The 12,792-nt window shown below is 34.6% G+C and overlaps 1 protein-coding gene across 1 annotated transcript; it reads left to right on the plus strand.

Moving 5' to 3' along the window:
* The first annotated feature begins 2,490 nt into the window (after positions 1 to 2,490).
* On the plus strand, positions 2,491 to 10,355 carry LOC118751429 (aminopeptidase N-like). Its single transcript, XM_036486254.1, has 7 exons — positions 2,491 to 3,120; positions 4,554 to 4,712; positions 5,461 to 5,754; positions 5,949 to 6,135; positions 6,235 to 6,482; positions 8,328 to 9,449; positions 9,533 to 10,355. The coding sequence occupies exons 1-7, from the start codon at positions 2,636 to 2,638 to the stop codon at positions 9,822 to 9,824; spliced, it is 2,787 nt and encodes a 928-aa protein (XP_036342147.1). The 5' UTR covers positions 2,491 to 2,635; the 3' UTR covers positions 9,825 to 10,355.
* The last annotated feature ends 2,437 nt before the right edge of the window (positions 10,356 to 12,792 follow it).

Raw genomic sequence — 12,792 nt, forward strand, 5'->3', positions numbered from 1 at the left:
GCATCCGAATAAAAATTCCTATTTTTTCCTACGCTAATATATTCTTTCCCTACCAAATTCCCTAAAAAATTTAGCCATATAATGTTTTCCCACTCCATATTTTCTCTAAATATAAAAAATGTATTTAAATAATTTTACCTAAATTACTGAAATTAAATTAAACAAAATTTCGATCGAGCTGCAATTAAAGAATGAGAAGCATTGAGTGATTTTTTTTTTATTGCTTGAGAGCCACATTAAAACGCTTTTAAAGCCAAACTTCGAAATTGCGTTCGACATTTTTACTCAAGTTTTTGTTGCTTAATTTCAGTGTAAAAACTATAGTGGTAAAATAAATGATCTTCAACTAAAACTTATTTGCCGTTAGGATAATATCTGTAGTCATAAGCAATAACCGCCTTAGTCGACTTAAGAAAAAATTTTGTTGTGTATGCTATCGTATTCTGCAACTACTATTCCATGTGTATGTGTGTGTATCCCCATCTCGCCAGCTAGGCTATTTAAAAATTTATAGACGGACATATTTTAGTTTCCCCATAAGGTGAACATTTAGGCGGTAATTGCTTATGGCCACAGATATAAAACCGTGACAAGGATGCACAGCTTTGCCAAAGAACAATACACTTAGAGGGGATTTTCTTAAACACGTAAAGTCTTAAACCTTGTAAACTCGTAACTTTACGAGGCTGTTTACGCGAACACGCCTTTGTGCCAATGCGTAAATAGTGGGATGTTCGATTACTCACTTTTTTCCAAAACCGGTTTTCGGGTTATTCGAAAATTACAAACCGCATAAACTGGGTTTATTTTACATAGCTTTCATACAGTGAAAATGCTTACACTGTAAAAAAAAAATTGTGTAAATTTCCTAACTAAAAGGTAGGTTACTGATTTCCTACCTTATTATTCGCGAAATTACATGTTCGATTATTCAGCGAATAGTTTGTTTAAATTTCGGACTTTTTAGAGTGCTGTGGTTGGCGTAAATTTACTACGAAAGTGTGTACAAGCTACAAAGCAGTTTGATTTCACCCGTAGAATTGTGTAAAGCCGCTAACAAAAAGGATTTTTACACACGAAAATGTGTAAACGAAAAAAAAATATTTATCGTGTAAATTTACCAAAAAATTTTAAAAGTAAACAAAAATATACTCGATTTATAGTCGTATTTTACCCCACCTCAAAAACGCCATAAAAAGCGCACCGAAGATAATCTAAACAAGCGAACCGTTTTGTAGAAAATATACAGAGGCCGGTTAGTGGAAAAACCCAAAGTCAATAACGTAAAAATGCTTATTGAATTCGCCATATGTGGATATTAAGCTACACAAATTAATCATTGTTTTCAAAAAAAGAAATTAAAATGCACTTTGAGTGAAAAAATATATATTTATCCTAACAACATTTTTTACTCAGTAAAAATTTCTTCCATTTAAAACTTTTTAAATATCTCTGACTACGAAATTCGTTTAAAAATTAAAAAAAAAAAGTGTAAGGGAAGAGGGCCTCCCCCATATGCATTTATTACAAGAACCGGATTTTTTCTTGGCGGCACTGTGTATATGCATATGTGTATATGTGCGCCATTAAATAATATATTAGCAGATCTTCTGCCTTATCCGATTATCACCTGCAATCGTTACCTAAGCAATTTGTTTATTGTTGCGCTGTTAAATGCAAAATGATCATAAAATGTGTACGAATTGGAGTAAATACAATCATAAATTAAACAGTGATAGCGACAGAATACAATTTGTAAACATACTTTTACTATATATATGTGTGCATGTACATTACGGTGGTCCAAACAAAGAAAAATCGGAATTTTAATATTTTCAACCCAAAGTACATTTCTACATCGAAAAAATTAACCCTCAAATAAACGCTCAAAGTTTTCCATGTACTTATTTTATATGGGAAAAAACAATGTAAGTGTTCACACCTGTCTGTTTATGTATTGTAATATTGTAATTGTTTATTTAAACATTTTCTAATATTATTTTTTAAGGGTCCCCGAAATCCCCCCCAAAAAATAATAAAAAATCGTTAATCTTAAAAAGTTATTAAATACATAATTGAGTATTATTCTTTGAAGTCTCCTGAAGAGAAACATAGTTTGCCGGTTTAAAAATATTGATTACAAGGGATTCTAAACCATATCTACGAAAACATAAAATGCATGGGAAACTTTGACTGATCTCTAAATATTTTGTGATTCCAAAACAAAAAAAAAAAAACGGAGGATTATTTTTTACGATATAAAACAATTCCAGAGGTTTGAAGCATTAAAATTCCGTACTTAATAGTGTGAATGCATTTTTTATCACCCTAATGTAAATACATATGTATATTTATATGTACATGTTGGTTGTAAGATTAGTACGTTGTTGTTAATTCACGCTAATATAAGAGATAATGAGCAGACACCAAATACCAAGCACGAAGCAATGAGAATATCATACGAAAAATTGCAGAACGTCTTCACCAGCCTCCATGCGTAGTTTGGTCAAAGGGGATTTTTCTTAATTTCGACCGTCTAATTTTTTAACTAAGTAAAAGTATTTTGGAAGTTTTAATTATGTGCTTTATTCGATTAATTGATCCAATCTCTTACGTATGAGTGCATGTGTATCCAATGAATTCTAAAATCACAATACTTCTTTTGTTGCTGGCCTGCAGCTCTGTGAAAGCTAATAACGGCGTCTTCGAAACATCGTACCGGTTGGGTGATGATGCGGTACCCGACGCCTATGACATTTGGTTAAAGCCATACCTGCTGGCTACAGATGGAACGCGTCGCTTCACTTTCGATGGCGAAGTCAATATAACGTTGCACTCCACGCGCGCAAGTATACGCGAAATTACTTTGCATAAAAACCTTATTGAGATCAATGGCGCTTGGCTTTATAACAGCAGCATTGTCGGTGGTGGGCTTATAAAGTCGTTCGACAACGATGATTTAACCTACAATGAGACAACTCATAAACTAACAGTGCATTTGGGGGATCAGCAAATATCGAACAACAACTATACGCTGCGCTTCAAGTACACTGGGCAGATACGTGATGGTCTGCAGGGATTTTTCCGTGCTAATTACACCGATAGCTCCGGCAATGAAAAGTTTGTGAAATGATAAATAGCTATTTCAGTATCTAAGCAAAAATATTTGATATTTATACCTTTCATGAGCATGAAATGGTATTATAACTTTGGTCCGATGTTTGTAAGTACCAGAACAAAAAGAGATAGACCCATTAAAATGTATACTTATATGATCAGAACGTCGAGCTGAGTTGATTTAGCCATGTCCGTCTGTCCGTCTGTCCGTCTGTTTGTATGCAATCTAGTCTCTCAGTTTTCGAGATATCCGTATCAAATTTGGTAGGTGGGTGTATTTTTATAATGTATTAATCATTTGTCGGAACCGGCAGAATCGGACCACTATAACATATAGCTCCCATACAACTGATTGTTCAGATATGAGATTTTTCGTTATAACTTCTCCATTTATGCAGCTACGAACATGAAATTTTGCAGCCCTTGCACCCATTATCAACAGAATTCTTACAGTGAAAATTACAAAGATCGGGTCACTATAACCTATAGCTCCCATACAACTGATTGTTCAGATATAAAATTTTTCGTTATAACTCCTCCATTTATATAGCTAGGAACATGAAATTCCGCACTATTTTCAATAATTATCAACAGAAAACTTACAGTGAAAATTAAAAAGATCGGGTAACTATAACCTATAGCTCCCATACAACTGATTGTTCAGATATGAGATTTTTCGTTATAATTCATCCATTTATGTAGCTAGGACCATGAAATTTCGCACTGTTTTCACTCATTATCAACAGAAGACTTACAGCGAAAATAACAAAGATCGGGTCACTATAACCTGCAGACTCCATACAACTGATTGTTCAGATATGAGGTCTTTTATCATAACTCCTCCATTTATGCAGCTAGGAACATGAAACTTCGCACCATTTTCACTCATTATCAACAGAATACTTACAGTGAAAATAACAAGGATCGGATGACTACAACATATATCTTCCATACATCTGATTGTTCAGATATGGGATTTTACTGTAAAACTTCTTTATTTGAACAGCTAAAACCGATAAATTTCGTAAGATATTTTATAAATAATAATACAAAGTCTACTGAGAAAATCATCAAAATCTATACTGTATAAGCTTTATCTCCTATAGCACTGATTGTTCAGATACCAGTTTTTGCCATATATCTCCTTTATGTAGGAAACTTAACCCAATAAATTGTGTTACCGGTTTACATACCGATCACATAGCAGTGAAAATCACTTAGATTGGTGCCATATAAAGTATATCTTCCATACCTCTGATTGTTTAGATGCGATTTTTTATATAAGTATGTAACTCCTCTATCAATGTATGCACATGTATTCAAAAGCAGTAATCTGTCAAAGTAAAATTTGCAGATGTTCATGAAAGGTATGAAGCCTTCGGCATAGCCGAAGACAGCGCTGCTCTTACTTGTTTTTTTATGTTTTCGCATTACAGATGGATCGGATTAACGCAGTCCCAGCGCATCGATGCACGCACTATATTTCCATGCTTTGACGAACCAGCCTTTAAGGCTACGTTCCGCTTACAACTAAGTCGACCAACCCAATACAATGTAGTTTTCAATAGCAAATTGTTGGATAGTATACCAGACGGGTGAGTACTTAAATTAAAACTCACTGATAAGATTGTCTAGACTGTCAAAACTAATTTGCTGCTAAGATTAACTCATTTATTTAGTGGCGATTAAATTTAGGATATAAAATATTCGGCCCTATTATGGTTGTCGTTGTCGACGTCGATATCATTTTTCGTTGATAAATATGATTTTTTTTTTTAATTTGAAGATTATTTTTGCAAACTCTAAATAAAGTTATGTTAAACAATTTTCATTCAATTTAAATTTATTTTTGATTTAGAATTTGCAAAACATTTTTTTTTGTTTAAAAATTCATATCACGTTCTTGAAAATTTCAGGAACTTTTAAGCTAAGTTGAAGGCATTGTATAAAAAAAATTTGCCAAAAATTTACTTACATACGTTTTTTTCTTTTGCGATTTTTTAGATTTCGAAATTCTGCAATTTTTTTGAATTTCTTTATAAACATTTTTTTATATAGCCACAAAATATCAGCTTTTAACTTAAAAAAAATCTAAGATATTCAAAAAATAAATTTTCAAAATCCAGGAAATTGATAAATCTAGAAAATTCAGAAATCTTCCATTATTCATCAAAATAAAAAATGGTCGATTCCAACCATTGCTCGATTTAACATGGATTGACCCATATATACATATATACACCCACATCTTTTGAATTATCACTGTACCTTTGCAATATTTCAGGAATTGTTTCGACAAAAAAAAACTAATAAAAATAAGAATCTATTTTTGCACATTTTCAGTGACGACCGTGCCCTAGATCGTTTTGCTGCGACGCCGCCCATGTCTACCTACTTGTTTGCATTTATCGTTTCTGAATTCGCAAAACGTGGAAGTGAAGATCTTAAGATTATTACTCGCGCGGAATATATAAATAAAACCGATTTCGCTTATCAGGTTGCAGAACAAGCGATCAAAGCTTATGATGAATACACACAGTTCCCCTACAAGCAATTGGGGCTAAGTATTATGCAAAAAGCGGGTTCACCTAAATTTCCATATAATGGCATGGAGAATTGGGGTTTGGTTATTTATAGGTAACTATAGGTTCCAGATGCTTCACGGTTTGCACATTTTCTCAGGAAGCCGTTCCATGTGACCACCTACCATAAGGTTTGTTAATGGAGAAAACAGCTTTTCCTGCAAATACTGTAAAATCTGCAAATCGTGAAGCATCTGGAACGCAGCTTATATCTCCTCTGTTTTCCTGTCTTTAAATGCCTGTACTTAGTGACGATGTGCTGATAAACGAACCAGGATACACCGATGGCTGGTCAAATAAGGAGTACACTATCAGCATAATCGTACATGAAACCGCCCATATGTGGTTCGGCGACAGCGTCACATTTGCCTGGTGGAGTTATTTTTGGCTAAATGAGGCGTTCGCACGCTACTATCAGTACTTTATGGCACACAAGGTAGCTATCATAAAATTTATCATGCTCATTGCTTTTTATTATTAATTTTAACTTCTTGACTCACCATATTTATGACAAAATTTATTTATGATTTCTCAGCTCTATCCGGAATATCAGTTAGATCAACAATTCGTTGTAAATCAAATACATTTGATCTTTGGCATCGACGCAGTCAATAGTACCCAGCCGATGACTAGCCCAGAGACAGAAATACAAAATCCAATAGAAATCGGTTATAAATTTAGTAGTATAGCTTATGCTAAAGGCGCGTCTATATTGCGTATGATTGCTAACTTGATGGGTGTCGACAAATTCGATACAGCCATTCGTGCTTATTTAAAGGAATTGTAAGTAATTGTAAACACATTTATGTAATTATATGTATGTATACTAGCGTGGGCCGAAAATCCGATTTTTTTAAATTCTGGTTGGTAATGGCAAAAACAAGGTTCATTATACTCTAAAAACAATCTGCGTCAAAAATTAAAATTTTTGGTCAATATCTTAGGCTCGCCCAAGGCCATCAAAGTTCCAGTGCTCACAAACTTTTTTATTAGCTTACTTCGATTCTCTACAAAAAAGGTCCATATACCAAATTATGTAGGGCTAATACTTTTGAAGTAGATTGTAATTTTAGTAAAAAAAAAATATTATTTAATGTACCTAATAATTTTTATTTTTTGGGCACATTGAACTTTAATGGACTTGGGTGAGTCGAAGATATTGACCAAAAATTGTCATCTTCACACGAATTATTTTTAGAGCATAATGAACCATATTTTTTCTATTGCCAATCAAAAATTCTAATGGGAAGAGGTTAGTTACTTAATGTAGCAGAACGAATAACCGTGCAAGCTAAAATATCTTTTGTGTCCCAAACCCTAAATGCCTTAGCTTATCTAATGAATCGTAAAGGAAGCGAACTTTTATTCTAAAATGCTTCGAGTAATTATGATTTAAAATGTACCAATCTTTGTCTTGCACAGACCATCCCAGAGCCATGTCACTTGGCGGGTTAAAGTTACCCCCAGAGGCTTGGATGATATTGTGAGTGAGTTCGTAACCTTTTGGGTGGACCTCGCCGCAAATGTACCTTAAAGCGAGGCTGTGTTTTGGTGTTAGTACACTTAAGCTTTTTTAGAAAATTGTTTGGTTGCGTTTTTCGATTTTTTCCGGGTCACCCATATATTGGTATTTTAATTAAATTTAGCCACTTTTTGCGGCTCTATCTAATAGTTTCATTCGATTTGCTTATCCTTGCTTTTTTCATCATCTTTAGACCTGCCTGGAGCCTTTTTGTATAAAGTTTTCGTTAAAACTCGCAGTTGCAGTACCATCGATGCAGCTGTTGCTTGTACAAAACTATGAAGAGCAGTCCATTCTAGAAGCGACTTGCGCGAGAAAGTTTTTCTCAGGGGAATTCCTTACTCCTGAGGCTTCAATAGCTTAAATACTGAACTGCCTAACTTTAGTACTATTTTTTAACCGACTGCAAAAAAAGAGGAGGCGGAATATTTTTTATGTATGTTGCCGGATTACCTAAGTCCAAGTGAACCGTTTTCGATAGCTCTTTTTTGTCGGAAAGGTGGTACCTTAAGGGTAGTCCTTAGGACTAATTTATTTTGCTTAACAATTACTGGTTCCATTTTCCTGTTCCTTATCCTGGACAAATGAGTTCAAATGAGTATTTCATTTGTGAACATCTGTCTAAGCATCCGATGCACAGTGTGCAAAATGAGCTTTTTTTCTGTAGCAAAATCTAATAAATATTTCGATAATGAGATAACGAAATAAATGTAACAGTATTTTAGAGCCTAAGTGATGGAGAGTTCAGGAAAAATAGTCTCGTTGGGTAATTCTATTGCCTTACCCTTAAAATTACCTTAAAAAATGGAAGATTTGAACTCTTCGAAAGTCAAATTTTTGCTGTACTTGCGTCGGGAATTCATTTCCATGGTTGGAATAGTCGAAAATTGATTTAAACTTTCTTGTTAACGGCTATTACGTATTCTTTAGAGTAGTTTGGGTTAAAAACAAACTTTCGAAAAAATTTTAAATCAATTCTCTAATACAAATCTGTACTTAAGATCTGCAAGATTGTTCTTCGGAAATATTCAACTTTAACTTTCTTCTTTTTTGTATTTTAACTTGAAGTGCCTACTAAATATAATTTTTTTTGCTTCCGTTCACAGCCATTTGAAAAACACTGTTCCGGATGATTTTTTCAAGCATTTAAAACGTTACTGGCCTTCCACACCGGCTGTGGATTTGGATCAGTTCTTTTACGATTGGACCTCGCAGGCCGGGTTTCCGGTGCTTTTTGTAAATGTCACTGCTGAGCACACCATTAAACTTACTCAAAGGAGATTCTTGCTTGATTCAAGTGATGGTAGTGACAGCACGCTCTCTTACATCATTCCCATCACCTATGCCTCTGACACAGATCCAAATTTCGATGATCTCACTGCCCGATTTTACTTATCGAGGAACAGCGAAATGACTTTCCACACCGAGAAACCGAACAAGTGGATCATATTTAATTTGCAGCAATCCAACTATTATCGTGTTTTCTACGACAACACGACACTACTGCAAATTCAAAAGGCTTTGTTAGCGTCGCAACATAGTGGCATACCGCCCACTAATCGCGCGCAGCTAGTTGACGATTTATTTAATTTTGCGCGGGTCGCTATGCTGGACTACGATAGGGTGTTTGAATTTATGGAATATTTAGCGCATGAGACCGAATACTTACCGTGGAATGCGATGTTCTCGAATTTGCCGCGTGTCTCACAGCGACTTACGGTGCAGCAGCACAAACACTTGATCAGCTATTTAAGTGACATTATGGCCAAAGTGTACAAGCATTTGGGCTTCGGACGCTCCAATGACACCGTTCTCGATATTTACAATCGCAACAAGGTCATCAGCTGGGCGTGCATGTATCATTTATTCGATTGCGGAAAGCAAGCGCAGCAGGTGTTTGACGCATTTAAAACGGCCGGCAACAAGCCGACACCAGATTTTCATGAAACCCTCTACTGCAGTGCCGCTCGAGATGGCACTATGTCTTATTATAAAGCACTGAACGCTTGGTTCGACAACGAGAAATTGCCCAGTGAGAAGCAAAAGCTGATACGAGCCATGGGATGTACGCGTTTTTTCTATGAATTTCATTACGCCAAGATTCTGAGTGGGAACTTAACTAGCGAATATGCAGTTATGGGTATTACACCAATGTATGCTCAGAATCCAGAAAATGTGGATGTCGTATTCGCGCTGATCAGCAATACTATAGAAAAATTAGCAGAAAGGTTAGGTTTAAAATCATCAAAGTACATACATACATATGTACATATGTATTTGGGCTGACGTCACCTTCTTTTTATTGTTGTAGAATTGGAGGTTGGTCAAATGCTGCAAATGTCATCAGTGACATTACAAACTATTTTACCACACTGGAGCAGAAGAAAAAGCTGGATGATTTCGTTGCAAATAAAGGGGATCTGTTTGGTGGCTCCGTCTCAAAACTGCTCGATGCCGTTAAGACAGTGGAAATGAACTTAAAGTGGGCTGAGGATCGTTTACCAAAATTGTTACACTACTTGGAAAGCCGTAATGCTGCCGGGATAAGTAGCTTCGCAGCGGTTTTAATAATTGTTGTTAGTATTATTCACGTACTTTTATAGTAGGATTTCTAAAAATTGATATTTAGGATTATTACTGGGTCAATGTACAGTTATATTAAGTAATCAACTATTATAAAAAGAAAAAAAACTTCCGTTTAAAAAAATCTAATTATAATAACATATGTATGACACAAAAACGAAAGCATACATTACCTAAAGAGTATATTTATTGCAACCAAAAAATGTTTTATTAATTTTAGGTTCACACTATGTTAAAGCATGTGCCTTATTTTAATTGAGCTCCGTTTATCAACCATTAAAGGGCTAGATTAAAAAATTGTACAATTAGTTCCTCAATTGAGTAAAAGTATGTTCAGACAGGCCGCTAATTGAGCAATTAGCCAAGCCTTTTCCTTTAGGCGCTAAACTAGAGCGATTTACCATACAAAATTTCAATTCTTAATGGCTCCATTAGTACTTAATTGAGTGATAATTGAATGAATTTTTTAATGCATCCCTGATAGGTATATTTAATTATGACTTTGAGGTATATTTATTGAACAAATAGCAATCAGCTGCTTGTTTCTGGTCCTCCTTCTCAGTTGATATCCCATTAGTGATGGAAAATTTAAATCAAAACTTGTACCTAATTTGCGGTAAAGCATTACCTAAAAGTAGATAAATGAACCTTCAAAGTAAATATGTAATTTTATATGTATATATTATAGTACATAAGAGGATAGTCTTTCCACTTCCGGACTCATATTAAACAAATTTGGCTATAAAAAAAATCTCTTCAAACTGAATGATTTCTTCGAGCAGTTCGAGACAAAACTATGTTTTCGATCACTTTCCTTCGAGTTCTTCGATCTAACGTTTTAAAAAGAAATATTCTCTGTCTATCTGACGTAATCGACTACAGTTTCGTTACTTTTACTACCCTTTTGTATCATTTGTATGCCCCTTCACAAAGGAGGGAGACTATTGGACAAGTGACCTATACCAGAAAATGCGTTGAAATGTGACTAAAAAAAATAAGAACTGCTTTCCTGAAAACTTATTTGACTACGTCCCAAATGTACCTTAAATGCTGTGGTTGTACCGAATGTACTTTCAAACTAAATAAAGGTACGATTGTACCAACTTTTCCATAACCGTAGCTAATGGAGCGGATAACTGTGTGTGGACACCAAGAAGTGGTAGCTCTATGAAAAAGTTAATTGACTCAATTAAATTTCTGTCTGAACTTAATATAATGGTGATTTTTTTTTTTCTTACGAAAAATTTTGCTCTTCCCCGGTGCAAAATGTGTTTGATGTTACACATAACCTTGTAAAAGGGCATGTTTTTGCCTTCTTGTCCTTGTCCAGCTCACGAATTTCATAATATAGTTGTTTTAAACAATCATCTGATTTTCAGGGCAACCATCTCCCTTGACAAAGTTTCACAGGGCAGAGTGCCTTTTTTGCATTTCAAAAGTGTGTCATCTTAAGAAACGAAGACAAAATTTTCTCACCCTTTGCCTTTGATTTAGAATCGAAGTCGAAAAGAGAAAGGGGCAGACAAAAGGAGACATTTTTTGGTAGCAACGAATTCACCATAAGATTCCCAAAGGAGGCTGTTCAGTGAGAAGTGCAAAGTCAAATCCATAAGCACACGGTTGAGACGTGTCGCACAGGGGGCAAAGTTCTAGTTCCTCTATGGAGACTCAAAAAATTAAAATTAATTTTTTTTTCGTCTTATACCCAAAATCGATACTACCCTAGTTGAAGATATCACATACAAATTTTGGTCCGAATTGAAGTCAATTAACGTGTGTCGCACAGGGGTTAAAGAAAAAACACATGCCTCTAAGGACTCAAAAAATTTAAAATAATATATATATATATTGCTTATTATTCTAATAAATCAATCTCATCCATTTTTCGTATTTTTCTTGATTTATTTGTCCATAAAAGTTACGTATGTATGTATGTATGAAAAACTGAAACCCAACACCAACTCCTACTAATTTTTTCCAAGAAATGTATGAGGATCTCCCACTGGGCGGTGTGGGCACAAACAGGGCTGCCAACTATACTTAGCTATGAAGTACCATATAGAGGACAAAAAAGTGCCAAAATGTGCCAAATAGAAAAATAAAAGTGCCAAAAAAGGTGCCGTTCTTTTTAATTCTTCCCATTTAGCATTCAAATTAGAAACACATTCCTAAAATAAAATTCCAATGCCAAAGTAAGTTAAACCAGAAATAGAAATTAGAAAATTTTAGTTGAGAAAATTAAGTACACGCAAAAAATTTCACAAAAATGTATTTAAATAAAGTGGGAAATTGAAAAATTAAGTGCCATTTCGAATAAAAATAGGGCCAAAAATGGCAAGGTTTGAGCCAAGTTGGCAGCCCTGGGCACAAAAAGTAAATAGATGTTGTGGCATTTAAATTAAAAACGAAATTGTGAAAATTCGTTCGCTGTTTCCGATGAACCACAAAACCCACACCAAATCTGTGCACCGCTGTGCACAACGTTAAGCACAACCATTTGCAAATCAAAATGACTTTTCGTGGAAATTATTCAAATTAACATAAAAAGGCTTTAATTACTTGCAAATCTAATTAATAAGCATTCGAAATTGTTAATTAGAAAGTATGCGAAAAAATATCAAACATATGGTATTTCCCACGCACATTTATTATTATTTGAAAACAAAAAAAAAAACATACTTCTTTCTATTTAGCAAAGCCATACAAATATCCAACTTCTATACTTGCGAAACACACAAATTGTGCAGACGCCGCGCAGAAAAGTAAAAAAAATTGCAAACAATGCTAAGTGAAAAAATGCAATTCTCCACAAAATTATTCAGTTGGAATTTAGCTATTTGGATACGCATAGGCTTTTTGGATGAACAAAAGAGACGATTGGCCTATCTCTTAATCTCTGTGCCGGTGGTGATATGTATGATGATCGGAATCACGCTTTGTTTGAGTGAAAATGATTTGGAAGAAGATATATATAGCTTCTTTATCACC

Source organism: Rhagoletis pomonella, unplaced genomic scaffold, assembly GCF_013731165.1.
Source record: "Rhagoletis pomonella isolate Grant_MI unplaced genomic scaffold, Rhpom_1.0 Rhpom_scaffold_00694, whole genome shotgun sequence".
Lineage (NCBI taxonomy): Eukaryota > Metazoa > Arthropoda > Insecta > Diptera > Tephritidae > Rhagoletis > Rhagoletis pomonella.